Source organism: Oryctolagus cuniculus, chromosome 8 (assembly GCF_964237555.1).
Source record: "Oryctolagus cuniculus chromosome 8, mOryCun1.1, whole genome shotgun sequence".
NCBI classification, from domain to species: Eukaryota; Metazoa; Chordata; class Mammalia; order Lagomorpha; family Leporidae; genus Oryctolagus; species Oryctolagus cuniculus.
Window position 1 is genome coordinate 128,702,989 of NC_091439.1, and position 27,854 is coordinate 128,730,842.

At 45.8% G+C, this 27,854-nt stretch overlaps 1 protein-coding gene across 1 annotated transcript in view; it reads right to left on the reverse strand.

Moving 5' to 3' along the window:
- LOC127486657 (probable ATP-dependent RNA helicase DDX60) overlaps positions 1-27,854 on the reverse strand; it is a gene marked incomplete at its 3' end in the record, with an annotated part of 114,026 nt that overhangs the window by 56,141 nt on the left and 30,031 nt on the right. Inside the window, 10 exon segments of the mRNA XM_070047160.1 lie at positions 738-840; positions 2,286-2,441; positions 4,778-4,919; positions 7,131-7,289; positions 8,705-8,875; positions 10,763-10,879; positions 12,441-12,782; positions 13,115-13,304; positions 15,921-15,990; positions 17,114-17,375. Coding sequence (XP_069903261.1) covers positions 738-840; positions 2,286-2,441; positions 4,778-4,919; positions 7,131-7,289; positions 8,705-8,875; positions 10,763-10,879; positions 12,441-12,782; positions 13,115-13,304; positions 15,921-15,990; positions 17,114-17,375 — 1,712 coding nt within the window.

Below are 27,854 nucleotides of genomic sequence, written 5' to 3' on the forward strand. Positions count from 1 at the left end.
CCTAAAAAGGCAAGTAAATGGGAGGTGCCCAAATATCGACTCTCCCCCTACCCCTAGAAAACCCTGCCCCACATAACACCTCCTAAGAATATTCTATCCTTCCCATCTCTCAATTTCATCTAAAAGAGGTAACTCAAACCTGGCTGGGTGCAGCTCACTCTCAGGTACACCTGCGCTTCCTGTTGAGTGTGTACTTTCACTTTATGGATAATCAATCTTATTCCTCTGCCAACCTTTACTCACATCTAAAGATCAAATTCTTTCTTGCATTACAGATAAGAACCTGAACCCAGCCACCCAACAATTCTCTTTGTCACCTCCTTGTTCTCACTGATCATTTTTGCTGACTTTAAGATCCACATAGATGATGTATCCAACATCAGGCCTTGAATTTTTATGGTCTTGCTACAGCCACACCTCAACAACCCACTGCTTTCATTATACTATTAATTATGATGACATTATTATGGAGAAAAAGGTAAAGATATGTAAGCAGTGTAGAGTCATTTAAAGCAAACACATAAATGTTTTTAAAATCATACCAATCAATCAAGTTGAAAAAAAAGTATCTCTCAATGTGAATTTTCACCACATACAATAGATGCAGTCCACCATACTCAAAGATATTTGGCATTGTAATCCATAAGCTGTACTTTGTAAATTTATATTCATTAAATAAAAGTTTAAAAAAAGATATTTGGTTACAGCCACAGAGCTATTACAAGCAAGATAAATACCTGCTTACAAAAGGTAGTTCGGACCAAATATCTCCAGCGTAATCTTCTATAACCTCGGATTTCAGAGGAATTAGTCCAAGCTTGGGAATTTCTTGATTTGATCCTGGCAATATTCAGAAATACAATTGATATTTGAACACTAAACTCTAATTAAAATTCACCATTCTGATGCAGGCATTTCTGCAATAGCAAAACTAAGCCTAAGTAATCTAAGTAATCTCTCATTACCAAATAAATAGAAACTGAATAGAATTTCTACAAAGTAGGCGTTCAAATCACATTTCTGCTCCACATATTAAGTCACAAATGTAAATACTCATAGGTGTAGATTTCAAAATCTGGCAAAATGTAAGTTTGTTTTAAAATTCCATTTTCCATGAACTATTTAAAGTGTGAGGATACTAAAAGATAAGTTCATTTTGGTGCAAAGTTGTTTGAAATCCCACATAGTTTTTCCCTAATACTCATTTTCCATTAATTTTTTTGAAAGCTCCTCATATCTGAATGGAGTTAGGTAGAATTTATTTTAAGAGTCAAAGAATCACTATGTAACCTAGAAAAGACAAATATTTATTCTAGACCACAGAAAGATCTCTGCTTATTTTTCCATAGGCCAAACCAAGAGAAATAAATTTGTTTAATAAAAATGTTTTAAATTTAAACATCGGTACCAAAAAGTGCATTAATTTATTTCCACATCTCGGGCTAGCGAAAATTCAAAAGAACTTTTGTATATTTCATTCAACTCCCAAACCTTTTTCTGCATGAATGGACTCATCTGATGTGTCAATCACAACACCTTAAGACCTATTTAAATTTAAGCTACTTCTTCATAGAGCTTTAGGGAAAAAGTTGCCTTTGGTAAAAAAAAAGTAGTAAAGCTATGACAACGTTTTCTGTACCTGACTACGGAGACAGACAGACACGGATTCAAATCCTCTCTCTTCCATGAATTTGCTGTGTGATCTACAACAACCTTCCCAAGATCTTACCTCTAAAATGAGATTGATAATACCACCAGCAAGGTTGATTGGGAAACCAACTAGAAAAATAAATAAAAACAATCGCAAGGCAAAGGAGTTGCTAGAGGAGTAGAAGCTATTCAGTATGACTATCCCAGCCAAAAGGCAAAACTTATAAAGACCAGACCTATTTTCTAAACAAGGATTGCACTGCTAATCTCTTTCCATCTGGAATGAGATCCACTTTTAAAAAACTATTGGGGCTGGCACTGTGGTGCAGCAAGTTAAAGCTGTTTGCAACATCAGCATCTCATGAGTGCTGTTCCAGCTGCTCCACTTCTGATCCAGCTCCCTGCTAATGCTCTTGGAAAAGTAACAGAAGATGTCCCAAGTGCTTGGTCCCTGTCACCTCAGTTGGAGACCTGGATGGAGTTTCTGACTCCTCGCTTCAGCCTGGACCAGCCCAGTGGTTGCAGCCATTTGGAAAGTGAAAAAGCAGATGGAAGATCTCTCTCCTCTCCCTCTCTCTCTGTGCCATTTTGTCTTTCAAATAACAAGCAAATCTTTTCTAGCAAACTGTCAGCACCTTTAGGCAATGTTTCCTTCTGTGTAAGGAACAGTCTGGAAGTTGTCCTCACGGGCATGGAGTCTCCAAAGTCACCACCCTCTGACAAGGCTAACGTTGTGTTCCACAGCTTGTGATATGCGTGCATCAGAGCGTCACCCAATTCCAAGTCCAGTCCTAGGGAGGAGAAGGTAACAGATTCCAATTCATAATCAAAGTCTGAATTTATGTGTTACAGGTGTCTGAGTTATTCAAGTTTATAGTTACTAGCTTCTAATGTTAGATGCTTAATGCAGGACAGAATATGATGTTTTCATTACGTACTCAATATTTGAAGACTGCTAGAGCAAAAATAAAATTGATACTGCTATTGTTATATTTTTCTGCCACAAAAAAAAGCAGGGAGCAGCATTGTGGCACAGTGGGTCAAGCTGCCACTTGTGATACTGGCATCCCATCCTGGACACCTGTGATACTGGCATCCCATATTGGAGCACTAGTAGGAGTTCCGGCTGCTCTGCTTCCCATCCAACCTCCTGCTAACACTCCTGAGAAAGGAGCAGATGATGGTCCAAGTGCTTGGGCCCCTGCCACCTGCATGGGAGATCCAGGTGGAGCTCCAAGCTCCTGACTTTGGCTGGGCCCAGCCCTAACCATTGTGGCTATTTGGAGAGTGATCCAGCATATGGAAGACACACACACACTCTCTCTCTCTCTCTCTCTCTTGCTCTCGCTCTCACATGCACACATGAGTGAGCATCCTTCAGAAAATGCTCCAAGCTGGTACGCCACTTCAGTTTCCATGGGAACAACATCTTATCTGAAGCAGCCAGCAGCAAAGCTACATTGTCATTTTCCAACACATACACAATATCTGGTGTAGGAGGGTTCTTCAAAAACTGCATGGAAAAATGGAACTAAAAGTTGATTCTGGTGCAAAAAAGAATTGAAATCTATGCATAAGGTGTTCTTCATACTCATTTTCCACAAAGTTTTTGGAGATTCCAGAAATTTTTATACCAAAATCAACTTATTTTATTATACTTTACTTCTTGCATTTTTAATTAACATGCAATACTTGCACAGCATTATGGTGCATGGTGCAATATTTCAACAGTGAAAGCTGATCAAATCGGGAAATCAGCATGCCCACCTCCAGCTCCTCTCCACACTGTGCAATGCGTTATTATGGGCTACGGTCTCTCCCTGTGCTGTGCAACACTAGGACCAGTTACTTCTGTCTAGTGGGGTTTTAGACCCTATAGCCAACCTCCCTCTAATTCCCTCCCTCCATCCCCTCCAAGCACTACTGGTCACTATTCTAAGTTCAGATAGTCTCTTTTTTCTTTTCCTTCCACATAAGAAAGAAGATGTGGCATTTAATTCCATTATCCATGAACACTTTGAAGCACCTCATATGGAAGACACAGAATAAATTACAACTCCGTAGTTCCTTTCCATTTATCTTCCTTTTTTCCCCAAGTAACTAATCAATTACCCCATAATTATTCAAAAAAAAAAAAAAAAAACTCTTATAAAGACCTCTCAACTGAACCTTGTGAAAATACAGACTTTCCAGGCCGGCGCCCGCGGCTCACTAGGCTAATCCTCCACCTAGTGGCGCCGGCACACCGGGTTCTAGTCCTGGTCGGGGCGCCGGATTCTTTCCCGGTTGCCCCTCTTCCAGGCCAGCTCTCTGCCTGTGGCCAGGGAAGGCAGTGGAGGATGGACCAAGTGCTTGGGCTCTGCACCCCATGGGAGACCAGGAGAAGCACCTGGATCCTGCCTTCGGATTAGTGCGGTGTGCCGGCCACAGCGCCAGCCGTGGCAGCCATTGGAGGGTGAACCAATGGCAAAGGAAGACCTGTCTCTCTCTCTCACTATCCACTCTGCCTGTCAAAAAAAAAAAAAAAAAGAAAAAAAAAAAAGAAAGAAAGAAAGAAAGAAAGAAAGAAAGAAAGAAAGAAAGAAAGAAAGAAAGAAAGAAAGAAAATACAGACTTTCCACAGAAAATATCTTCAGGGTGGTTGGCCAGCATCCCACAGAAAATATCTTCAGGGTGGTTGGCCAGCATCCCATATGGGCGCCAGTTCAAGCCCCAGCTGCTCCACTGCCAATCCAGCTCCCTGATACTGGCCTGGGAGAAGCAATATAAGATGACCCAAGTCCTTGGGCCCCTTCCACCCACACGGGAGATCCAGAAGAAGCTCCTTGCTCTGGGCTTCAGCCTGGCCCAGACCTGGCCATTGCAGGCATCTGGGGAGGGAACCAGGGAACCAGTGGATAGAAAATGTTCTCTTTCTCTCTCTCCCTCTTTCTCTCCCTCTATAACTCTGACTTTCAAATAAATACATCTTTTTAAAAAAAAACATATCTTCAGAGAAACTTTTTATGTAATTCAACCTAATTGATGCATGACTAACCCTCTGTCATTATTTATTAGATACAATTCTCATTCAGGCATGGACAATGAATTTAAAAAACTATTTAATGAACAGCTATTTAAAACATACCTCTGTGATACTCAATTTCATAATAATAAGCAATATTTTTCCATAAAATATTATCAGTTAAGTCAGGGAGGCCGGTGAAATCCACACTCCAATTATTTGTAACTTTTAATTGTTTTAGGATGAGAAATTCACATTGTTTTAGCTGGAAAAAATACAAAAGGACAAAAGAGAGAGAGGAACAGGTGTTAATGATATAAAATCTTCCAAAAATGTGACTGTGTCAATTAAGTTTCCCTGAGCATCATCTACTCCTTGTACAAAGACAAAGGACATACAGTGAAGACCAAGAGCTTAGAGCCAGTTACCTTCTTCTGGTCCATCCCATTGCAAAATAACAAGGGCAATATCCAAGGGGTCTTCAAAAAGTTTGTGGAAATTCACGATACCTTGTAGTTCCATGAAATTTTTAAAAAATATTTATTTATTGTGCTCGCTTCAGCAGCACATATACTAAAATATTTATTTATTTATTTGAAAGGCAGAGTTACAGAGAGGCAGAAGCAGAGAGAGAGAGAGAGAGAGAGAGGTCTTCCATCCACTGGGTCACTCCCCAGATGGTCACAATGGCTGGAGCTGCACCAATCCAGGAGCCAGGAACTTCTTTCAGGTCTCCCACGTGGGTGCAGGGGCCCAAGGACTTGGGCCATCTTCTACTGCTTTCCCAGGCCATAGAAGAGAGCTGGATTGGAAGTGGAGCAGCCAGGACTTGAACCGGCATCCATATGGGATGCTGGCACTGCAGGTGGCAGCTTTACCTGCTACACCACAGTGCCAGCCCCTTTCCATGAACTTTTTGAAATAACCGTGTATAACCTTTGAGGTATTTTTCAGTGCTAACATTAATTTTTTCTTCTGAACTCATCCCAATCATAATTTCAATAAATACTTCCTCATTGATTCGAACTAATAAATATATAAAAGTAGTGGGCATTTAACTGCTTTACTACAGATTTACAATTAAAAGCTATTTATGGTATCATTTCAAGAGTTAGGTCTATGGGGCCTTTACTAGGCATCCCATATGGGTGCTGGTTGAAGTCTCAGACACTCTTTCTCCAATCCAGTTCCCTGCTGATGCACCTGGGAAAGCAGTGGAAGATGGCTCAAGGGCCGACACACTGTGGCGCAGTGGGTTAAAGCCCTGGCTTGAAGCACCGGCATCCCATATGGGCACCTGTTCGAGTCCCGGTTGCTGCTCTTCCGATCCAGCTCTTTGTTATGGCCTGGGAAAGCAGTAGAAGATGGCCCAAGTCTTTGGCCCTTGAACCCACATGGGAGACCCAGAAGAAGCTCCTGGCTTCAGTCTGGGCCAGCCCCCACCATTGTAACCATTTGGGGAGTGAGCCTGTGGAAGAAAGATCTCTCTCTCTCTCTCTCTCTCTCTCTCTCTCTGCGGCCATTTGGGGAGTGAACCAGTGGATAGAAGACCTCTCTCTGTGTCTCTACGTCTCTCTGTAATTCTGTCTTTCAAAGAAATAAAATAAATCTTAAAAAAGAAGTGAGATCGGCCAGTGCCGCGGCTCACTAGGCTAATCCTCTGCCTAGCGGCGCTGGCACACCGGGTTCTAGTCCCGGTCGGGGTGCCGGATTCTGTCCCGGTTGCCCCTCTTCCAGGCCAGCTCTCTGCTGTGGCCAGGGAGTACAGTGGAGGATGGCCCAGGTGCTTGGGCCCTGCACCCCATGGGAGACCAGGAGAAGCACCTGGCTCCTGCCTTTGGATCAGCGCGGTGCGCCGGCCGCAGCGTGCCAGCCACGGCGGCCATTGGAGGGTGAACCAACGGCAAAGCAAGACCTTTCCCTCTGTCTCTCTCTCTCACTGTCCACTCTGCCTGTCAAAAAATAAAAATAAAAAATAAAAAATAAAAATAAAAAAAAGAAGTGAGATCACAACTAACTACATAAAAGCATCAAACTGTGCTAAGTACAAAAAACCAAGGTTTTCAAATTTTCCTAAATTTCCTAAGAACTTACAAAGGACTTTTGTATTCCTGTCGTCTCTGTTTCAACTGGCTACGAAGTGTGAAACGCAATGAATGTAAGTTCTTTATTCATTACTTCACTATTTATATATACTCATTAGAGTTGTTTTCTCAATGAACTCTTCAGTGTGGGGGTTGTTTTATACTAGGGAGGACTACATTTTTGTATGGAGTGCTTTTATCTAGGACTCAGTTTTTCAAGGAAACATGCATTGTTTGTTGGTAGCCATGTTGAAGATGGATACAGGAAACAAAGAACCTTTTAAGATGACTATAGAAAGCAAAACAGCATCAGTAGAGACACAGGATTGCACCGTCCAAGTTTTGCCTTATTGAATTTTGAGCGCTTATGAATCTCCAGGTGGTTCACTTACCATTCTTAGAAATGGAGAAAGTGTTGCATCCCATTTATGAGTAATGATTCTACTCTTAGCTCTTTGGATCAGAGGTAAATGCTGAAGGAAAATCACACTGAGACAGTACATTGGGCACAGGTCTGCTGCTTCACTGAGTGTGGGTGCCTCCTTCAAATCCTGGAAAAACATGAATTTTTAAAATGTCCACTTGCACAGGCAACATAAAAATTCAGATACAAAGGTGGGCCTTTGGTGCACGGGTTGAGTCTGCTTGGACACCTACATCCCGTAACAGGTGTCTAGGATGGAGTCCCAGCTTTGCTTCCAAGACCAACTTCCTGCTAACACCCAACCTCCTAACGTTAAGACCCCAGGTGATGACTGCCATTCAGCTGGGAGAACCACACTGAGATCAGAGCCCTGGCTTCAGCCTGGCCCAGTCCTGCTGTTGTGGGCATTTGAGAAATTAATTGGCAGATGGGCTCGCTTGCACTTGCTCATGTTCTCTCTCTGCTCTCCCTTTCAAATAAATAAAAACAAAGAAAGAAAAAATTTTAAAGAGAAAAATACAAACAAGAAGTCAAATTTTCTTGAAAAAATTCAGACATGCAGTAACAATATTTTAAGGCACCTTACCCAAAATTCTCCCATGTGACGATTTAATTCTTTTGGGGGTAATTTTATCTCTAGAAAAATTCTACTAAGCATGTGATGGATGAAAAACAACACAACTAGCTGTGTTGCCTAGGAGTGAAAGCTTTGCCTAATACATGGAGTTCCGAAATTCACTGTATCTAAACCTTGCATTTGATAAAATGGTAGGGGATGGCCTCTGTTTAAGGACATGTCCAGCAGCCAGTTATTCATGTCCTCAAGAGCAGAAGTACCAGGGGTTGCAGAAAAGCTGCTTCCTGTCACACCTGTTCCTATGTAGAACCAGGGCTGAGCATGGCTGTGATCTATACGGTAAAGCAACGTAGCAGAACAGAAAAGGAAAAAATGGGTTGCATCCCAGCTCTGCCCCCGAGTAGCTGCTTGACTTTTACTTACCATGTAGTAGACCACCAAGAACAGTAAAAAGTTGGTGACTGCATGCCCACTACAGCAAGGATTGACAAGTAATTCAGACTCTACTAGCTCACTACTGTTACAAATAGGAGCAACCTTATCATTACAGAAAACGTGATGCTGAGCCACAAAGTGGACAGTGGGCTCATCGTCAGGTCCCACTGCCTATCGGCTTTGACAAATGCTAACTTCTGTGCAATGTCACCACGTATGCATTGAAACTGGCCCAGGAGATTGCAAGCAGCAATGATGACCAGCTCTGAGCCAGGGGACAAAAGATATTTGTCCTGTGATCAGAGATGAAAGAGGTGACAGATTCATCTCAACTATCTTATAAAGAATCTTGCCAGCTTTCATAAGAATGAGATCATAATGATATCTCCATGCTTAGCCAGCAAACATGTGATCCACACGTCGTATTTTCTGTTTGACCTTGAGCTTATGCATAGGGCCACCACCCACAAGCACTGTCACATCATCAAAAGTGGCATGAGACGGGCTCATTGGTTTTGAAGGAGTCTCACCTGTGTATCACAGTTTTCTGTGTATGTGTTTGGGTTTTCACGGTCTTCTAAATCTAGTAACATTTTTTTGTAGAGCTTTAGTGCCACCGAACATGAAACGGAGCAGACAACACCTCGGATTTCAGCTCCTTGTGGCCACAGGTCCTGAAGCAAGGACAGGGTTTGATGCACCTGAAATAGAACACTTTGTCAAAAAAAAACAAAAAAAACAGTGATTCCAAGAAACAAGATTCAAAGCTGACATAGTAATTAATTCTAGAAAAATACTGAAATTTTATCTTTCAAAAACTTAAAGAAAAACATATAAGATAGGCCTGCGGAACTTGGAAAATGATGCTGAGCCGGTATTTAATAAGGCCCTAAGTGACATTTTAATATGAACAACTTTCTCCTGCTGATCTACAGGCCATGGCAAATCCACAGGTCTCTGTGTGATTAACCTGTGGATTCTTCAGTGTTGTCAGCCCAGACACTTCCCAGGGGCCAGTGAAGACACTGAGATGCATGGCATACACACTGCTAACGATCAACAGCTCTACTCCCATAAACTGATACGAACGACTGCTACCAAAGGCGTGATCACGAGAACCCTTGTATTTTGGGGAAAGTTGCAAAGGCGCGATAAATCACAGCGCTCAGCAAGAGATGCAGACAGGAGCAGACGGGGGCGATGGAGACAAGATGTTTATCTGAGTCCGTGGTGAGGCATCAGGATTTGAACCAGGAGACGCAACACCTCCTAAAAGCTTGAAACAGTCATTGAACAAGTCACCTGGTCTCAATTCTTTCACTTAAAGACGTCAGTTCAGTGTCTACATGCTATGTCGGGTCTCACAGGGGCTTTACACTAAGACTGAAAAGAGCACCCCCAGGGAGTTCCGAGCAGGAGAGCATCAGCACACATAGGCTGCCCTTTGAAATCAGAGGAACTCAGAGGATGAAATCGGCAGCCCTATTTCTACTCTGTGTGCTCCTGGGGGCCTAAGGAGCAGGGGAGGGCCACTGAGCCCCAGGAAGGGCTACAAGTTTGGGAAGGAGAGAAGGACAGGGTAACGCTTGAGCACAGGCTGTTAAAAAACCCCACCTATGTAAAACAGGAATGAGAGTGAGGACACGAATGAAAACCATAGCTAGAGCCACAGTGAATGCTCCGCTGCAGCTCTAAGAGTCCCTCCCCTTCTCACAGCTGCTCAAGGAATCACCTGCATCTTTCTCCGTGCAACGTTACAGTTGGTTACTTGGCTCACATAGGTTAAAATTCCTATGAAAACAAGACCCCTTTTGGTCTTGTCCACCACTGTAAGTCCAGCACCTAGCACGACATGTGGAACGATGCATCCGTGTCACAAATATTGCTGTATGGTTAAGTGAGAGAGCGAATGCAGGGAGAATGGACAGAAGAATCCAATGAGGTGGGGACTTTTAGTTCACCTTAGAATAGGGGACACTAAATATCTGGATGCTCATACGTGTACTGACTCCACAGTCAGGTGAACCCCGTCTCATCACCACGTCATGCCTAGTCTTCCAAAAACACTGTTCTATGGATTGTGGAACCACATGAGATGGCATGATTCAGGAAATCAGAAGTACAGAGTAACCACTGGCTTAGGTTAACTTCCGGAGACGTTCCCAAAGGCCAATGGCTTCCTTGCATTTGCTAACCTCAAAGATCCCTTTCCTTTCAAGATCTGAACAATTCCCATCTTCCAGGAAGCCAGCACCCACAAGAGCCACCTCACCCATCACAAGAGTAAGCCTTGGGATCGTTAACGTTATCACAGCACTGGCCTCTGGCCAGTATCACCACACATTGCATACAAAGTATTTTGTAGAAAATATTTTTAACCAACTTCAGGATGTTTTGATAACAATTTAGCAAGACCCTTTCTGCCTCAGAGGAATGCGGCTTGCAAGAGAACACTTCCCAGAGATGGAAGGCTAGGGAGTCAGGGGGCGTGAAGGTGAGCGTAGGACAGGCCTGTTTGCTAGAAGCAATAGCCATCAAAGGTATATTTCCTACACACTGAACTTTAGTTTTAGGAGCATAGTCATTACCTCTTTCTGCAGGTCTTCCACATTTAGTTTCAAATGACCACACACAGATATTCTTGCTTCCTGTGACTTTTGGAAAACCACATGGGCATGTAAGGCATGTCGCAGCTGTTTCTCATGCTACACACACAGATACAAAAAAAAAAAAAAACACGTATGTGTACACATCACAAACCTCTACTTAAACTAAATACAAGGTGGAAAGTCATGTTTATTTGGCTACAGGAAAACAAAAAGAAAGCCATCAATTCAAATCAAATAAACTTCCATTATGTCTTCTTGAACTAATGCTGAGGACATTGCAATCTAACAACAACAACAAAAAACACTTCTACCTAGTTCCATAAAAGCAACTATTTAAAAAGTACCAAATGGTATGAGCACTGAGCCTTGAGACTGACACCCACATCCCACACGGGAATGCTTGGATCTGATTCCCAGCTCCAGTTCCTAACTCCAGCTTCCTGCTAATGCACACCCTGGGAAACCAGTGACAGCTCAGGGAACTGGGCTCCCGCCTCCCATGTGGGAGATCTGGATTGCATTCTAGCTTCAGATCAGCTCAGCTCCAGCCGCTGCAGCCAATTGGAGAGAGAACTGGTGGATGGAAGATCTTTCCCTCTGTTTCTCCCTCTCTGTCTGCTCTTTGTGACTCTGTCAAATAAATAAATAAAAATCTTTAAAAGAAAAAAAATAACAAAGGAAGGGGGGGTGTGGGAGCATGGGCACGAGGGAGGGGAGGGTGGGAAGTATCACTGTACTCTAAAACTGTACAGATAAAATTTGTCCATATTACAAAAACAAAAAAATTATTAAAAAAACTATGCATGTTCGATTTTTTGCACCAAACTTAGCATCTTTAATTCCATTTTCCACGAACATTTTGAAGAACTCTCCTAGGTAATACATATTCAAACAAGTACACGTCTGAGTGTGTGTCCCTATGAGCTGTCACGTGCACACATATTTGTATAATTTATGCAGAAGAAACAGAATTTCCCACCTTGGTGCTCTCATGTCTGGTTTCTCTGGGTTCCTCCCCTCCATTTCCTCTTTCTTTTTTTTTTTTTCTCTCTCTCTCTCACTGTCCACTGTCAGTGAGAGAGAGAGAGACAGAGAGAAAGGTCTTCCTTTTCCATTGGTTCACCCCACAATGGCCACTGCGGCCGGCGCACCGCACTGATCCAAAGCCAGGAGCCAGGTGCTTCTCCTGGTCTCCCGTGCCGGTGCAGGGCCCAAGCACTTGAGCCATCCTCCACTGCACTCCAGGCCACAGCAGAGAGCTGGCCCAGAAGAGGGGCAATCGGGACAGAATGCGGGGCCCTGACCGGACTAGAACCTGGGGTGCCGGCGCCACAGGCGGAGGATTAGCCTAGTGAGCTGTGGCGCTGGCCTCCATTGCCTCTTGCCCTTGAACTTGGCCCACACCCTTCTTCCTCATCTCACCGAATCACCCAAAGGCTTCATCCCCAACAAGAATTTCTCTCTTTGCCAAAACTCAGAACTCACTTCTACTAACCTGACTTGTAAAGCCAGAGCAAAACCTTCCTGCTTTCCACGTTAAAAGATTCCTTCAGAGCCTTCCTAGGCCCAACCTCTTGAACAAGGACTCACATTATCAGGGTTGTTTCTTCCACATTTACACGGCTCACTTCTTCTTAGGCAGTTCAACCTGACTTACCATTTCAAAGAATTGTCTGTGCTCAAAGCGACTTGAGGTATGGTATCCATAAATTCTAAGGACATCCGACTCTAGCCCCAAGGGCTGTACTATATTGATTTTCTTCTGAAGAGCATGAATGATAAAAATGTTTAAAAAATCTGTTTGTCGAGCGGTTATTCCTTCATCTGAGATGACCAAGAAATGCGGGTAGCATTCCTCAAGAAGTGTGTTCCATTCTGGAGACAAACAATTGGAAAACTCAGTATGAACAGTGACATCAGTATTGTATTCTAAATGTTGAATCAGGGCAGTACGAAGGGCCAGAAAATGAGGGCAGTTAAAATATATATTTTCTGCATCCTGTAAAAAAAAAGGAAACAAGTGTTAGTATTAGAGATAAAAAATGAGTGTCTAGTTATTTTTGTGAAGCTTATGGGAGTTACTGTGCTAACATGATAGAAAGAGCTAAGATGATTAAACATGTTCTACACAGCCTCTACAAGTGTAAGTAGATAAGAACACACTCGGTGGCCATTCTCCTCTGTACAACATTTACTATTAGCCCTTTCAGCAGAGCCTCTAGTTACAGACTGAAGAAGCAATATAGCTAATAGTTAAGTAATGATGGGCCACGTTTCGAAATGATTGACTCTGTTTTCCAAGATGAGAACGGAGAACGAAATATCTGTTACCTTAAAAAAGACGATTACAAATCTGGCTTCCTTTTGAATGAAGTCGTGCAGAAACCGCTCCATAATGTAGAAGAAGTGGAGGGTTTGCCCCATCTTGAGGTTCACATGGAGAGCACAAGTGAGGAGTAAGGAATCTCCATCAATCAAAAAAAATTCAGATTCAACGAAGTCTTTCAGCAAGCTGACCCTCCTGAATAAAATACAGAACAGGCGGAGACTGTGGACAGAGCAGCAGCCGCCTCAGAGAAAACGTACAGTTTGATTGGGTGGGCAACTCTTCTTCCAGTCTAAGAAATTTAAAGAAAAAACTAAGCACAAATTTCTGTTATCTTTAACAGTTTTCCAGGGCATTGCCATGATTTTGATAATAGAATAAGCCCCTGGTTGGAGCCTGACATCCTAAGAGTGGAACTGCAACTCACTTCAGTGTACGCGTATGCTTAAATTTATGCAAAAAATTCATCTCCACATACATTTTAGATTGACAGGCTTACTGTTATGTACTTCAAATGTGAAACACTAAATCAGTCATTATCCTTGTTCAGTTATATGCTGTTTATTTATTCAGTTCAGTTATTTGCTTTTTAAGCTAATGTACAATCAACATCTGTGACGTCTTCACTCAACCCAGCAACAAAAAAAATTTTCTTTTTTTTTTTTTAATTTTTTTTGACAGGTAGAGTTAGTGAGAGAGAGAGAGACAAAGAGAAAGGTCCTCCTTCCATTGGTTCACTCCCCAAATGGCCACTACGGCCGGTGCTGCGCTGATCCGAAGCCAGGAGCCAGGTGCTTCTTCCTGGTCTCCCATGGGGTGCAGGGCCCAAGCACTTGGGCCATCCTCCACTGCACTCCCGGGCTACAGCAGAGAGCTGGACTGGAAGAGGGGCAATCGAGACTAGAACCCGGTGCCCAAGATTTTTCATAACTTATATCTTCCCAGTGAGTCGTTTCCAAAGCTCATTACCCAGCCTCTCCCCTCAGAGGCAGCCACTGCCTTGAATTCAATTTTACTCAGTCTCACTTCACTTTTTAAGTTCTTATGATGTATATTATGCTTAATTTGTAATTTTTATCAGAAAGGCATCCCACGCCTTTTCTGAAATTTCTTTGTTTAACTCAAGTACTAATTACGATTAAAATCCCGCATGTGGTTATAGGATGCTATGCTTGAACTACTGCACTGTGATGTGTACATCATAACTGATTCTGTGTCCTCCTTCCCATGGGCATCTGACTTGTTTCTATGCATTTTTTGATACTGCCAACTGTGCTGCAAGGACTATTCTCTTAGCTTCCTGAAACACAGGTTTCCTCAATGCCCACTTGACTGAACTCAGGCAGATGGAATTACTGAGTTGCAAGTTATAGGGTAGCACCAAGCGGTTTCCAAAGTCATCATAGAGCTACACAGGCCTTAGCAGGTATCAGAAGTTATTCCAGCTACATCTGGTGGTGTATAAAAACAAGAACTGCTAGGACGTGGGTTGTTACTAGATATAATTCCTTTTAATTAAAGGAAAGCATTTGGCCTGTTAGGATGCCTATAACCTACATGCGAGTGCCTGGATTTGAGTCCTGGTTTCAGCTACCAATTCCAGCTTCCTGCTAAAGCACACCCTGGGAGGCAGTGGTGATGGCTCAAGTAGCTGGCTCCCTGCCACCCACACGGGAGACCCACACTAAGTTCCCAGCTCCCAGCATTGACCAAGCCCAGCCCGGCAGTCCCAGGCATTTGAAGACTGAACCAGCAGGTGGAAACTAACTCTCTCTCTCTCCCCTTCCCCCTCCCTCTCTCCTTCTCTCCCTCTCTCCCTCTCTTTTCCATCCTGCTCCTCTCAAACTAAAAACTCAAACACAGTAGGAAAATGTTAACTCTATGTATTCTTTCAGAATTCACTTTCCGCAAATTTCAACACATAATGTTTTGGCTAAGACCAAATGCTCTGGATTCTAAGCCTGCTCCTACGTGACTTTAGACAAATTGCTTGTCTATCCTGTGCTACAGTTTCTTGACTTGCAAAAAAAAAAAAAAAGAATTCAGAACAGCTAATCCTTCAAACAATTGCTGTGAGGATTAATGAGATAAACATGAGTGGTTAGAACCAAAATATGCTTAGGCCATAATCTATACTTAAAATATGCTTGTTATAAAGAATGTTTTGAGTTTTTATTTTACTTTGTAGTTGAATACAATTGGTATTGTAGTATTATAAATTCCATTTTGATTCTAAACTTATTCTATTGTAAATTAATTGAGAAAATTGGAATGAGGTACCAAATGCCAAGATTAGACTCAATAAACCACCAGTGGCAGGAACATTTTTACTCTCTTCACTGTGGTGTGCAAAGTCCCTAGCACATTAGCAAGCACACACAAATGGTTGTCAGGAAAACAACACAACACACTGGCGTGGTGCAGTCATCGTTGCTGATATTATAGAATGTTTCACCGTTGGTCAACTTGTGCCAAAGTCAGTTTCATGAAACTCACGCAATGTTTTAAATGGTATACAATGTTAGTTAAACAGCTACTTTATTATTGTGCAGTATTAAAAGAAAATTGAGTCTTTTCTCCGCTTATACCCCTCTTCAAATTCTTCAATAACTTACTCCTGGCTACCGAATGACTTAGACCATAACATTTCCCAAGGAAAGATTTCTCTATTTTTAATAACATTAACTTTTTACCCCATTGGAAGGTTATACAAAACAACTTAGCAGGAAGAAAATTTAAAAAAAAATATGCCATGCAGAGGGAAATAACATGTCGTGATGTGTGACTTTGAACTATTTGTGTTATACTTACTCGGATTTTGACAGGTGGGCCCAAAGGTACCTGGAGAGTTTCTTTAGAATTTCCCCACATTCAGTTAATCCTTTCAAAATAAATAACAGAGGTTTAATATTCATTTTTTTAAAGATTTATTTGTAAGGCAGAGCAACAGAAAGGGAGGGAGAGATCGACCCAGGAGCCCAGAACTCTGCTTAGGTCTCCCACATGATAGCAGGGGCCCAAACATCTGGGCCATCTTCCATTGCTTTCCCGGGCACGTTTGCAGGGAGCTGGATTGGAAGTGGAGCAGCCAGGACTCGAACTGGTGCTCACAGGGGATGCTGGCATTGCAGGCAGCAGCTTAACCTGCTGTGACACAACACCACCCTCTCATATTCAGTTTTAAAAGACAACTTCTGCTGATAACTTTGACTATATTTGTATTTTATGCAAAGCTGCAAACACATCAATGGAACGTTCCTAAGAATGTGAAAGACACATCGCTGTCTCCATAATGACAGCCTGCCTACCCCACTCATTAAACAGAATGATTGTGGGCCAGGGCAGCCAAATCGTACAATTTTGAAATTAGCTTTTTCATAAATTCTCAGTCACAAATGAATTTTATGATATACATAAATCTTTAAGAAATCTGCAAAATACAAATGTAAACAAAACTTGAGCAATGTGCCACTTCCAAAGTTAATTCATGTGAATATTTTATATGGAGAGACACACACACAGAGAGAGAGATGTTAAATAAACAGTTATATAAATTTCTAAATATCTACATCTACCTTCAAAAGTTCTGCCACGGTGCGGCGCTGTGTCGCAGTGGGCTAAAGTCCCAGCCTGCAGCACTAGCATGCCATCTAGGCATCAGTTCGAGTCCCGGCTGCTCCACTTCCCATCCAGCTCCCTGACAATGCTCCTGGGAAAGCAGCAGAGGGTGGTCCAAGTGCTTAGGCCCCCTGCACCCATGTGGGAGACCCAGAGGGAGTTCCTGACTCCTGGCTTAGTCTTGCCTATTGAGGCCATTTGGGGAGTGAACTAGCGAAAGAAAGATTGATCAATCTCTCTCTCTCCCCTCTCCTTTTCCCCATCTTCCACCCTCTGTATCTCTTCTTCTCTGTTGTGTCATTCTACCTTGGAAATAAATAAATAATAAATCTTTTCCCAAAGAGGAGAAGCATGAAAGAAACTCACATGCATGGGTAATCCCTCACCTGATTCTCCCAACTGACAGCTGTTCTCAACTGTAGCTTCAGCTCCTGGAGGTGTCTCTTCATTGATTTCAAACTGCAGTTGCCTGGAAGTTGGCTCTTCTACGATGCCTTCTGAGCTCAGGTCATCTTCTTCTTCAAATTGATCAAAAGAGGACACGCTCTCCGTGGTCTCACTGGCTTCAGAGCTATCATTTTCAGTGTCACTGTCACTGTCACTGGAGCTTGACTTTTCACCTGCCACAGCAGGTGCAGTAGCCATGATCTATAAAAGCAAACCTATTAAGCATTACCCATTTTTTAAAAATAAGATATCACGATAGTTCACTCATTCAACAGTAACATCTGCTTTATTACTTCTCTCTCTAAATCTTCCCAGTTCGTATTTACCCAAGAGGATATTTTTCACAATCCTTCCCCCAAATATGTTTGCTGCAAGTCATTCAAAAGAAAATGGTGTGGGGAAGGCACTGTGGCATAGCGAGTTAAGCTGCCGCCTGCAGTGCCAGCATCCCATATGGGCGCTGGTTCAAGCCCCGGCTGCTCCACTTCTGATCCAGCTCTCTGCTATGGCCTGGGAAAGCAGTGGAAGATGGCCCAAGTGCTTGGGCCCCTGCACCCACGTGGGAGACCCAGAAAAAGCTCCTGGCTCTGGATCGGCACAGCTCTGGCCATTGTGGCCAACTGGGGAGTGAACCAGTAGATGGAAGACCGCTCTCTCTCTCTCTCTCTGCCTCTCCTTCTCTCTGTGTGTAACTCTGACTTTCAAATAAACAAATAAATCTTAAAAAAAGAAGAAGAAGATGGTGTGGCACCACTGCATGGCACAAAACACTTCTGAAAATACCTGAAGCTGCTTCAAAAAGCCTGTGAAAAATTGAACTAAAAGGACTTTTTTTTTTTTTTGTAAAAACAATGAAATCCATGCATGGTTTTTTCATAATAAACATTTCCCACAAACTTTTTAAAGTCCTCTCATGCATGAAAGTCACATTTACAGAGAAAAAAAATAGTGTCTGCAGAAGGATGTGAAGCAAGAAATCTAGAAAATGGTAGAAAGTTATGTTCGCACCTTCCTTTTGGAAGAGTCTCCAAAGACAAATTTGCAGCATTTGAAGTGTTACTAAGTCATATTCTCTCTCACAGTTGAGCGCATAGTCAGCCAGCTTACACTGAATTAGCATCCAACTAACATGAGGGAGTTGTTGGTTTCTGCACGCTCAATGATTTTCGGGGCGTCCTCAGCTGAGGTTCTGAAACGCACACTCTCTTACTCGAATCAGCGTATGTACCCTCGCTTTATGTGTCCTTTCACCAGGAAATACTGCAGGAGCGGCCCCAGCAGAGGTGCCAACAGTGAGACAGTGTCTTCTGGCTGGAAGAGCTCATCACGTCATTGTATACCGAAGCACTCCTGCTCTCAGGAATTGAAGGTCATTCTTAAGTCCAGGCACTCTACTGCGGGATGTGGTCATCCTAATTGGAGTCTTCATTGCTGGGTCAAATGCCCACCCCACTTTAAATGGCCTCTTGCAAGATGACCCCAAGGGAATGAATTATTAGCCGTGTAGATACTAAGCCGTGGACACCTCTGTGGTGCACCTCTGTGTTGGCTCTTCCTCTTGCTCCACCTCATTCTTCTTGACCTTGGATTTCCTGAAACTGCACGTCTTAATAAATTATTAGCACTTTTTTTTTTTTTAAATCTCAGTCTCTGCTTTCTTGGGAACCTTGACCAAGAGCATTGAGATCAGGAGTGGTCACTGAGAGTCTGTCTTCAGGATTGAATCGTGCAGCTGGATCCCTCCCTGGTGGAAGGTGCATGGTGATCCCGTTGCTGGGGCTAAGACAGGCGCCCATAACCTTGGCACACAGCAGGATCACAGTCACTAATGCTTTACTCTGTGCTTAATTCTAATGAAGCACAGGTGGAGGGTAAGGCACTGAAAAAAATGCTTTGGCTGCAGCGCTTGAAAGTATGGGAGCAGGGGCCGGCACTGTGGCGTAGCAGGTAAAGCTGCCACCTACAATGCCAGCATCCCATATGGGCGCTGGTTCGAGCCCCGGCTGCTCCACTTCTGATCCAGCTCTCTGCTGTGGCCTGGGAAAGCAGTGGAAGATGGCCCAGGTCCTTGGGCCCCTGCATCTGCGTGGAGACCAGGAAGAAGCTCCTGGCTCCTGACTTCAGATTGGCTTAGCTCTGGCCGTTGCTGCCAATTGGGGAGGGAACCAGCAGATGGAAACTCGCTCTCTCTCTCTCTCTCTCTCTCTCTCTCTGCCTCTCCTTCTCTCTGTAACTCTGACTTTCAAATAAATAAATTTCTAAAAACAATTTATGGGAGCAGTGATGATTTTCTTCCATCCATAACACCAGAAAATTTTTACAAAGAAACATAGATTGAGGGCATCCACCAGCCAACTTAAGGCGGTCCTGAAATTCAGAACACCTCAAGACAGATTTTTGAAGGCAGGCTCTCCTCTCCCTACTGCTCAGGGCAGAGTGTGATGAAAATCATGCTTAGAATCTCATACACAGCCTTGGCAGGTGTCCATTTTTTTTTTCTTGACAGGAAAAAAAAATGTAGGATGGGTATTTAGGTCATTTAGCAGTACCATTACCACTGCGGGATCTTTTCCTCTAACTACTGGTTTAGACACTTGATTTGAATTTGCGGCCAGCCTTGGAAAGCTGGAAATCTTGATGCCAAGCAGAAGCGAGATGAAATTTGAAACAGAGGCATACCAGCTAGAACCACAGCCTAGACCTAATTCTAGTGTTTACCCTTGGCAAGAGTTGGAAATCACAAACTCTGAAGTAAGAAAACACCATCTCCACCTCCAGATTCCACGTTAAGCACCATGTGCGCTGACCAACAATGCTTTCCTCCCTCCTACTTAATAAAAATATAATAAAAATAAGTCTATGATTGCTGCACTAATTTAAGATACCTCTGCTTAAAGATACACCATGAAATAAAATATTTCAAGGATTTATAATAACTCTAAGAGGTTTCTAACTCAGAGAAAGTTCCAGGAGGCAAGGGTAGGTCTGTTCTAGTCTCTAGAACAGTGGGCAATCAATCCCCCAGGGCCCCAACTGTTCCCCTCCGAGGTGACTCAAAAACGCGTGCTTGAGCAATTTTGAAAAGTCACAAGTTGAGGGGCTGTGTACTAACAGAACCCTACCAGCCATCCAAATGAGGGAGAACCATCATGCAGACATTGTGCAGACACCACACCACCTGTGGGTAAGGCCTCCCCAGTGTGCACAGCACTAGCCCTGGAAATGCCAGTCACAGGGCGTAACGATGCCCATGGGGGCTGTGCAGTGTGACGACTCTGCCAGTAATAACATCTCTACCCAACAGCTCTCGAGTAGCTCAGGAGCGTAGCAGTTACATCTTGTAAAACTAGCAGACGTGACTTTTACACAGGCCAAGAATATCTACTAGCTCACTTCACACAAGTCAGTATGTGTCATTTCTGATGATCATCAGAAATTATAATCATCAGAAATTATAAATATCAGCAAACTTCAACAAGAATTTCAGGCAAGATTTTAGGTCAGTGAGTACTGTGGGTCTGCAAGATTCTTCTTCTTTCTACTTGAGGCTTTCTTTGAATGGTTAAAGGTTCTTTTTAAAAAAAAAAAAAACATTTTATTTATTTTAAAGGCACAGTTACAGAAAGAGAGGGAGAGAAAGAGAAAGAGAAAGAGAAAAGAGAAAGAGAGAGGTCTTCCATACACTAGTTCACTCCCCAGATGGCCACAATGGCCAGGAGCCTCTTCTGGCTTTCCCACGTGGGTGCAGGAGCCCAAGCACTGGGGCTATCTTGTGCTGCCCTCCCAAGTGCATTAGCAGAGAGCTGGATTGGAAGTGGATCTGGGAATCTGAATCAGCGTCCATATGGGATGTTGGTATCATGGGGGGCGGCTTTACCAGCTAAGCCAAAACACTGGCAGCAAAAGTTCTTATCTTCTACTTTAAGATTTACAAAACCCCTCAGAAATCTAGAAATTTTATGACACAGCTAACAACTCGGAAAGGACAAGAGTTATTAATGGGTGGAGTAGGGCATCTGGTACAGTGCTTAAGGAGAAACAACCCGGGCCTGGTGAGTGGACAGTGCTGTCTGTGACTGTCCACCAACCTACTTTATTTTCAGCTGTGAGTCCTAGTGGTTTGAGAGCACATTTAATAATGTACAAAGCAAAGAGGCAGAAAGAAGGGCAGTCAGGCACAAGAGGGCACTGCTCTAGTCTTTTCCACACTGCAGGTGCGGAGATCTGTTCAACACCTGTGTAAATTTCAACGCGGTCAGCCTTGTGCTAGGGAGAGAGCTGGCCTGCAATGCCATTGCCTACTGCAGAATGCTAGCAAAGACCTAGTGATTCTGAACTAACACAAGTCATCAAAACAGTTCCAGGAATGCTCTGGTATGGATAATCCACGTTGCTCCCTGCAGCATTGCTTTAATGGTGAAATATCAGAATTATCATACAAAATAGCAACCGCTTATGTTGGAATACAATGTAATCTTATACAGTCACAGCCAATGGATTATACTCAGCAGCCAAGGCCAACCTCACGGGCGCAGCCTACATGGTCACAAAGGAGCCATCACACAGCGCTGGTACTCAGAAGGGCCTTCACTGGGTGTAAACCTCTGCTGGTGGTGACTCAAAATCCTCGGTTTGTAAGCGAGTCCAAAGAACATGAGGCTGAGCCAAGGAGGTATGCGGGAGAAAGGAAAGAGCTTTATGACTTAGTACCTTTAGTGGCACTTTATCCCTGCCTTAGGAACAAGGCGCTCACAAAATTATGCAGCAGGCCCTGTTAGCAGTGGTGATGCAAACCCCTCCCAAGCAGCCAGCCACCCTGTGAAGGAGGGAACGGAAGACTAATCAAGGAATGGCTTCTGGTATAGTGGCTAAGCCACTGCTGGAATCCCCACAGCCCATGTTAGAGTGCCCAGGATCAAGTCCTGGCTGAAGTCCTGATTCCAGCTTCCTGCTAATCCACCCTGGGAGGCAGCAGGTGAAGGCTCAAGTACTTCCATCCCTGCCACTCACATAGGAGACTTGGATTGAGTTCCCAGGCCCTGGCTTCAGATACAGTTCCAGCTGTTGTGGGCACTAGGGAAGGAAACTAAGGGATGAAATATTTCTCTCTTCCTTTGAAATAAAGAAATAAGAAACAAAGACTAATCGCCAGGGACCTTGTGGACCCCTCAAACCCTCTGGTCTTAACCCTACCAGCAAATCTCCTTTCATACCTAAGGGTCCCTCTCAAAAGTAAAGAAATAAGAAACAAAGACTAATCGCCAGGGACCTTGTGGACCCCTCAAACCCTCTGGTCTTAACCCTACCAGCAAATCTCCTTTCATACCTAAGGGTCCCTCTCAAAAGTCAGTTCCAGTCCCCGGGTGGCAAGATGTCCACCTCAGACTCCTCCGATAGCTCAAAGAAAGATGACCACTGGTGGGAACCAGGACACAGGACCTATATTAACAAATCACAGCATGAGGCCACAGAGTTATTAAGAAGGGTCCTTAGTAACATAGGACAAGTCCCTGTGGTTCTGCTCCATACAAAGACAAGCCCAAAAGAAAAGTACCACTGGTTTTTATGAGCTACACCTCTCTGATACGCCACCTCTAGAACTACTGGAACCTGGGGTTCCAACCCCAGGAGGGACACAGCAGAGCAGGTTTTAAACTGGGGCTTTACTGTTTTTGATATATGGCCTAGGACAGGTGCCCACCTCCTTTAGCCTCCTATTTCAAAGGGGATCAGCAGTGCCTTCCTCACAGAGCTTTGAAGAGGATTAAACAGTACAATGTGGTATAATTAAATAAAACTCTTGCTTTCCCTCCTTGTGCTGCTATTTAGAAATGAGACGATGATACACTAAGAACCCTGACAAGTGAAAGTGCTTCAAGAATGCTGATTCTGTTGCTGTCTCCTTCCTTGGCCCTCGTGCCCTTGTTCTTGAGACCAGACCCTTCATAAACCATCAGTTCCTGTCCCAAGACCCACCAATGAGTGTATTGTTAGTTCTGCATAGGCTGAATACCAACTGTGTACCAGGGACTACAGGAATGAAAGCAGAGAGAAAAGGCCTGCCCTGGACAAGCTCACAGTCTTCTATGAGATACAGGTATTTAGCAAATACATGCTGATAAAATGGGTTAAGCGCTTTACGAAGATAAGCAGTGTGTTATGCAAGTTCTGGAAACGTATCCCTGCCTGGGAGGATGAGAGAAAAGTATCACAGAGAAGGAAGACCCTTGAGTTGGATATTTTGAAACATGGCTACGACTTTCTCAAGCTGAAAACACTGAGGAACATCAAGTAGTGGCTGCCTATCTGCAGAGCAGTGGCAAGTCTGGCATGACAGAAGCAGGGGCTGTGCAGCTTGGAAAAGGAAGCTGTGAACAGACCTGAGAACAAGGCCTTGGAATGCCCCCCTAAGGGATTAGGGCTTTTGAAAGTATGCAAGAGGAGATGAGAAAAGATCAGACAGTCCCCTGTGCTTTCTAGGGAAATGCAGGTGGTATGCAGGCCTGAAGCAGAAAAGCCTGGAAGAAAGAATCCGGAGAGCAATGAGACTTGGCAGCAGGCAGCCTCGGCCTGAGGGCTTGTGTAGGACCTGAGCCACCACTGACATAGATTCGGTGACTACTAGGAGACAGATGCTGGTAAAGAGGGTGCTGCCAAGCTTCCCAACTTGGAAGGCAAGTCAGATGGAGCCGCCAATACAGAGATCAGTGCAATGTGTGGAGCAGGTTTGAATGGAACAGGAAGTCTGCGGTACCTGCAGGACACTCAAGTGTGTGTCTAAGAGGCAATGCAAACGGAGAGGTAGATCCCATGGTAGAGGCTGAGGATGGAGACACTGCTTTGGCAGGTAGTCTCATAGAGACGTCGGTTCAAGCCACAGCAGTACGATCACCTCGAGTTGATTCGAGTGCCCCAGGCCAGTGTTCCCGCACACACATTACGGTTCAGAACCACCCAGAGAAGAGAGGCCGGGAGTCAAGGCCGCTTCTCACGGACGCGGCCAAGACTGATTCCGGCCAGGGCCAGGAAACCCCCAAAACGGAACCCGGGCCGTGGGAAAAGTTCTTCCTCTCCCAACCCCCGCCTCCACCCGCCCACCGGCACTCCTGTCACACTCGCCCTCCCTCGACGCTGCCCCACACGCCTTCCTTCCCCTTCCTTCCACGCCACCCCACCTTCACGCCACCTTTTCCTTCTCCCCCCTTCTTCTCTCCTCCCGAATCTCCCTTGGCCGCCTCTCTCCTCCTCCTCTCCCCTCCACCCCTCACATGCACACCCCTTGCCTGCTATCTGCACCCCAGGCCCCACCTACCCCGTGACGACAGCAAGGCCATCGCGCCCAACTCACCAAAGAGCGTTTCTGCTCCTCTGGAACAGGAGCCGAGGCCCGAGGGGTAGACTTCCGGAAGCTGCCCAAGAAGAGGCCCGCGCCTACACATTTCCAGAAGGGCAAGGTAACTGATGCGGCTGTCCCGGGCTGCAGTGTCTCTGATTCAGGCCTGACCCCGGAGGCACTGGGTCTCACTCAGGCTCCGCAAGCAGCATCGAGGACGGCTCCTCAAGACTTGAACAGGCTTTTGGGCAGGAACAGATGAGGAGCAGACTTCCATCTGAGGATGGCTGAGCAGGAGATGTACCTACGGGTACAATTCCTGGTCACAGCGCAGGGCGCAAATTCACTCCCCACAGGCAGCTGCCATGGCACCATGGGACACATCTGCATGCTGCTACGTCCAGTGTGGGGCGCCCAAGAGCCGATTCCAGTCCCGCTACTCCAGGTTGGGAACCAGGGAGGCAGCCGCTGATGGCCCAGGTACTTGGATCCTGCCTCCTTCCCTCCTGGGAGTCCTGAATGGAGTTCTTGCCTCCTGGCTTCTGCCTGGCCCAGCGCTGGCCTTTGAAGCCGCCTGGGGAGAGAAGCAGTGCATGGGGCATCGCAAGCACTCTTGCTCTCTCTCAGTGATTGCCCATCTGGTGGTTCGCCCCCCTCCCAGGTGGCTACAAAGGCCAGGGCTGGGCCAGGCTGAAACAGAAGCCAGGGACTTTATCTGGTGCCCCATTCTGAGAACCTGCCACCGGGCCCCTGGCTCCTGAATACTGGCTCCGGATCTGCTCAGCTCCCATCATTGCGCCAATTTGCAGAGGACCAGCAGATGAAAGACTTACTTTCTCTTTCTCTCTCTCTGCATGTAACTCCGAATTTCAAATAAACAAATAAGAACTTCATAAAAAAAAAAAAGGGGGGGGGGGACATAGCTATAAATAAAATACTACATCACGGCCAACTACTAGAGTTTATATCGAACTTGATACTATATGCATCACCTGGCCTATTAACACAGAACTCCTGTGGGAAGGATAGTTAAAACCCGTGATTTGCAAACCCTTCCAAAAAGGAGACGAAGGGGAAAAATCTTCCATCTCATCCCTTCGGACCAACATTTTCCCAACATCCAAAACAAATGCATCATAAAGAACACGGCACATACGTATCTGTCATGACTGCGCTGTCACATTCCTTAACAAAATATTACCAAACGCGCTCCTGAAGCACAACCAAAGCTTAGCACGCTGGGTGCAACTCCAGGAATGCAAGGATGGCTACCATACACAATCAATATATCACAGAACAGAATAAACATGGGGAAAGCCCACAAAGTATCCCTATAGACACAGAAAACCTATTTCACAAAAACTCCCACCGCTTTGGCGATATTAAAAAAAAAAAAAAAAAAAAAGGAATCATCAAATCAGGAACAGAAGGTAAACCTCGGCTTGACAATGGCCTCTCACTGAAAACCCACAGAGCGCTAACATCACACCAAATGCCAGTTAACCGGAAACTGTCCTCCTAGACCAGGAAACAGACGAGCGTTTTCGCTCTTATTCCTCCCCGTCAGCAGTCTCGGGGGTCTCGAGCAGGGCGGCTGGGCCATCAAAACGCAAACAGACGGGAACGCGGGGCCGCTCCAGGAGGAGACGGAGCCCCTCTGCTCTGGCACAGCTGCTCGCACACTGGGGAAAGTTCCAGACCGACCGTCCGCACAGCAAGACCACGACTCCACCCGCGCCTTCGGGACCCGAGAGCAACAGGCACGCGCCGGCAGCGAAGACTCGCAGCGGGAAACCCCAACAGCCCCCGCATCACTCACCGCCAAGGGGGCCCGGTCTGCTGGCGGCACAGGGGCCCGCGAAGGCCGCTGCTTCCACGAAGGGCCGAAGAAGAGAACCGCGCCCGGGAAACGGCGCGGCAGCCTCGGGCCGCAGCCTCTCTGAGCCCGGCCTGACCCCGGGGGCGCTGGGTCTCCCGCAGGCTCCGCCGGCAGCGTCCAGGACGGCTCCCGACGGCTCGCGCGGGCTCTCCGGCAGCAGCGGACGGGACCCGCGAGGACTCCTACCTGAGCGCCGCGGGCCACGAGGGGCCACTTCCGGGGCACAAGGGGCCACTTCCGGGTCACAGCGCCGGGCGCAGGCGCACTCCCCATGGGCGGCCACCGTGGCGCCGCGGGACGCACCTCCGCGCTGCCTGCCGCGTCCAGCGTCCGAAGCCCCAGGGCTGCAGGCGGGGCGGCCTCTCCAGCCTGTGACCCAGGGACCACGCCTCCCGGCCTCCTGGGCGCCCTGAATGGAGGTCAAGCCTCCTGGCTTCTGCCTGGCCCGGCGCTGGCCGTTGGAGCCGCTTGGGGAGAGAAGCAGAGCACCGGGCATCGCGAGCCCTCTTGCCTCTTGCTCTCTCTCACGGATCGTCCCTCTGGGGGTTCAACCCCCAGGTGGCTACTAAGGCCGGGACCGGGCCAGGCCGAAGCAGAAGCCCGGGACTGTATCCGGTGCTCCACTCTGGGTTCAGGGGCCTGAGTCCTTGGGCCGTCTCCCTCTGCTTTCCCAGGCATGGCAGCAGACAGCTGGATCCCACGGGGAAAGGCTCCCAGGAGGGGCCGGCGCTGTGGGGGAGCGGGTAAAGCCACCGCCCGCAGCGCCTGCATCCACATGGGCGCAGGTTCGAGTCCCGGCTGCTCCACTTCCGGTGCAGCTCTCTGCAGAAGAGGGCCCAAATCCTTGGGCCCCTGCACCCATGCGCTACACCCCGGGGAGGCTCCTGGCTCCTGGCTTCAGATCCGCTCAGGCCTGCCCATTGCAGCCAATTGGGTAGCAGACCAGCAGATGGAAGACCTCTCCATAGCGATTCTCTCTCTCTCTCTCTCTCTCTCTCCCCCTCTCTCTCCCTCCCTCCAGCCCTCCCTGAATTTCATATAAATAAGATCTTCAAAAAAAATAAAAAAATTAAGAAAAGGAAGACATAGCTTTAAATAAAATACTACATCAAGGCCAACTATTACAGTTCATTACAATTTGATATTATATACATTACCTACCCTATTAACATAGAATTTGAAAAGGAATTTAACTCACTCTTAGAAAAGGTGTTGGTGGCAGGCAACGCAGCTCACTAGGCTAATCCTCCACCTAGTGGCGCCAGCACACCAGGTTCTAGTCCCGGTCGGGGTGCCGGATTCTGTCCCGGTTGCTCCCTCTTCCAGGCCAGCTCTCTGCTATGGCCCAGGAGTGCAGTAGAGGATGGCCCGAGTCCTTGGGCCCTGTACCCGCATGGGAGACCAGGATAAGTACCTGGCTCCTGCCTTTGGATCAGCGGCGGCCACTGGAGGGTGAACCAATGGCAAA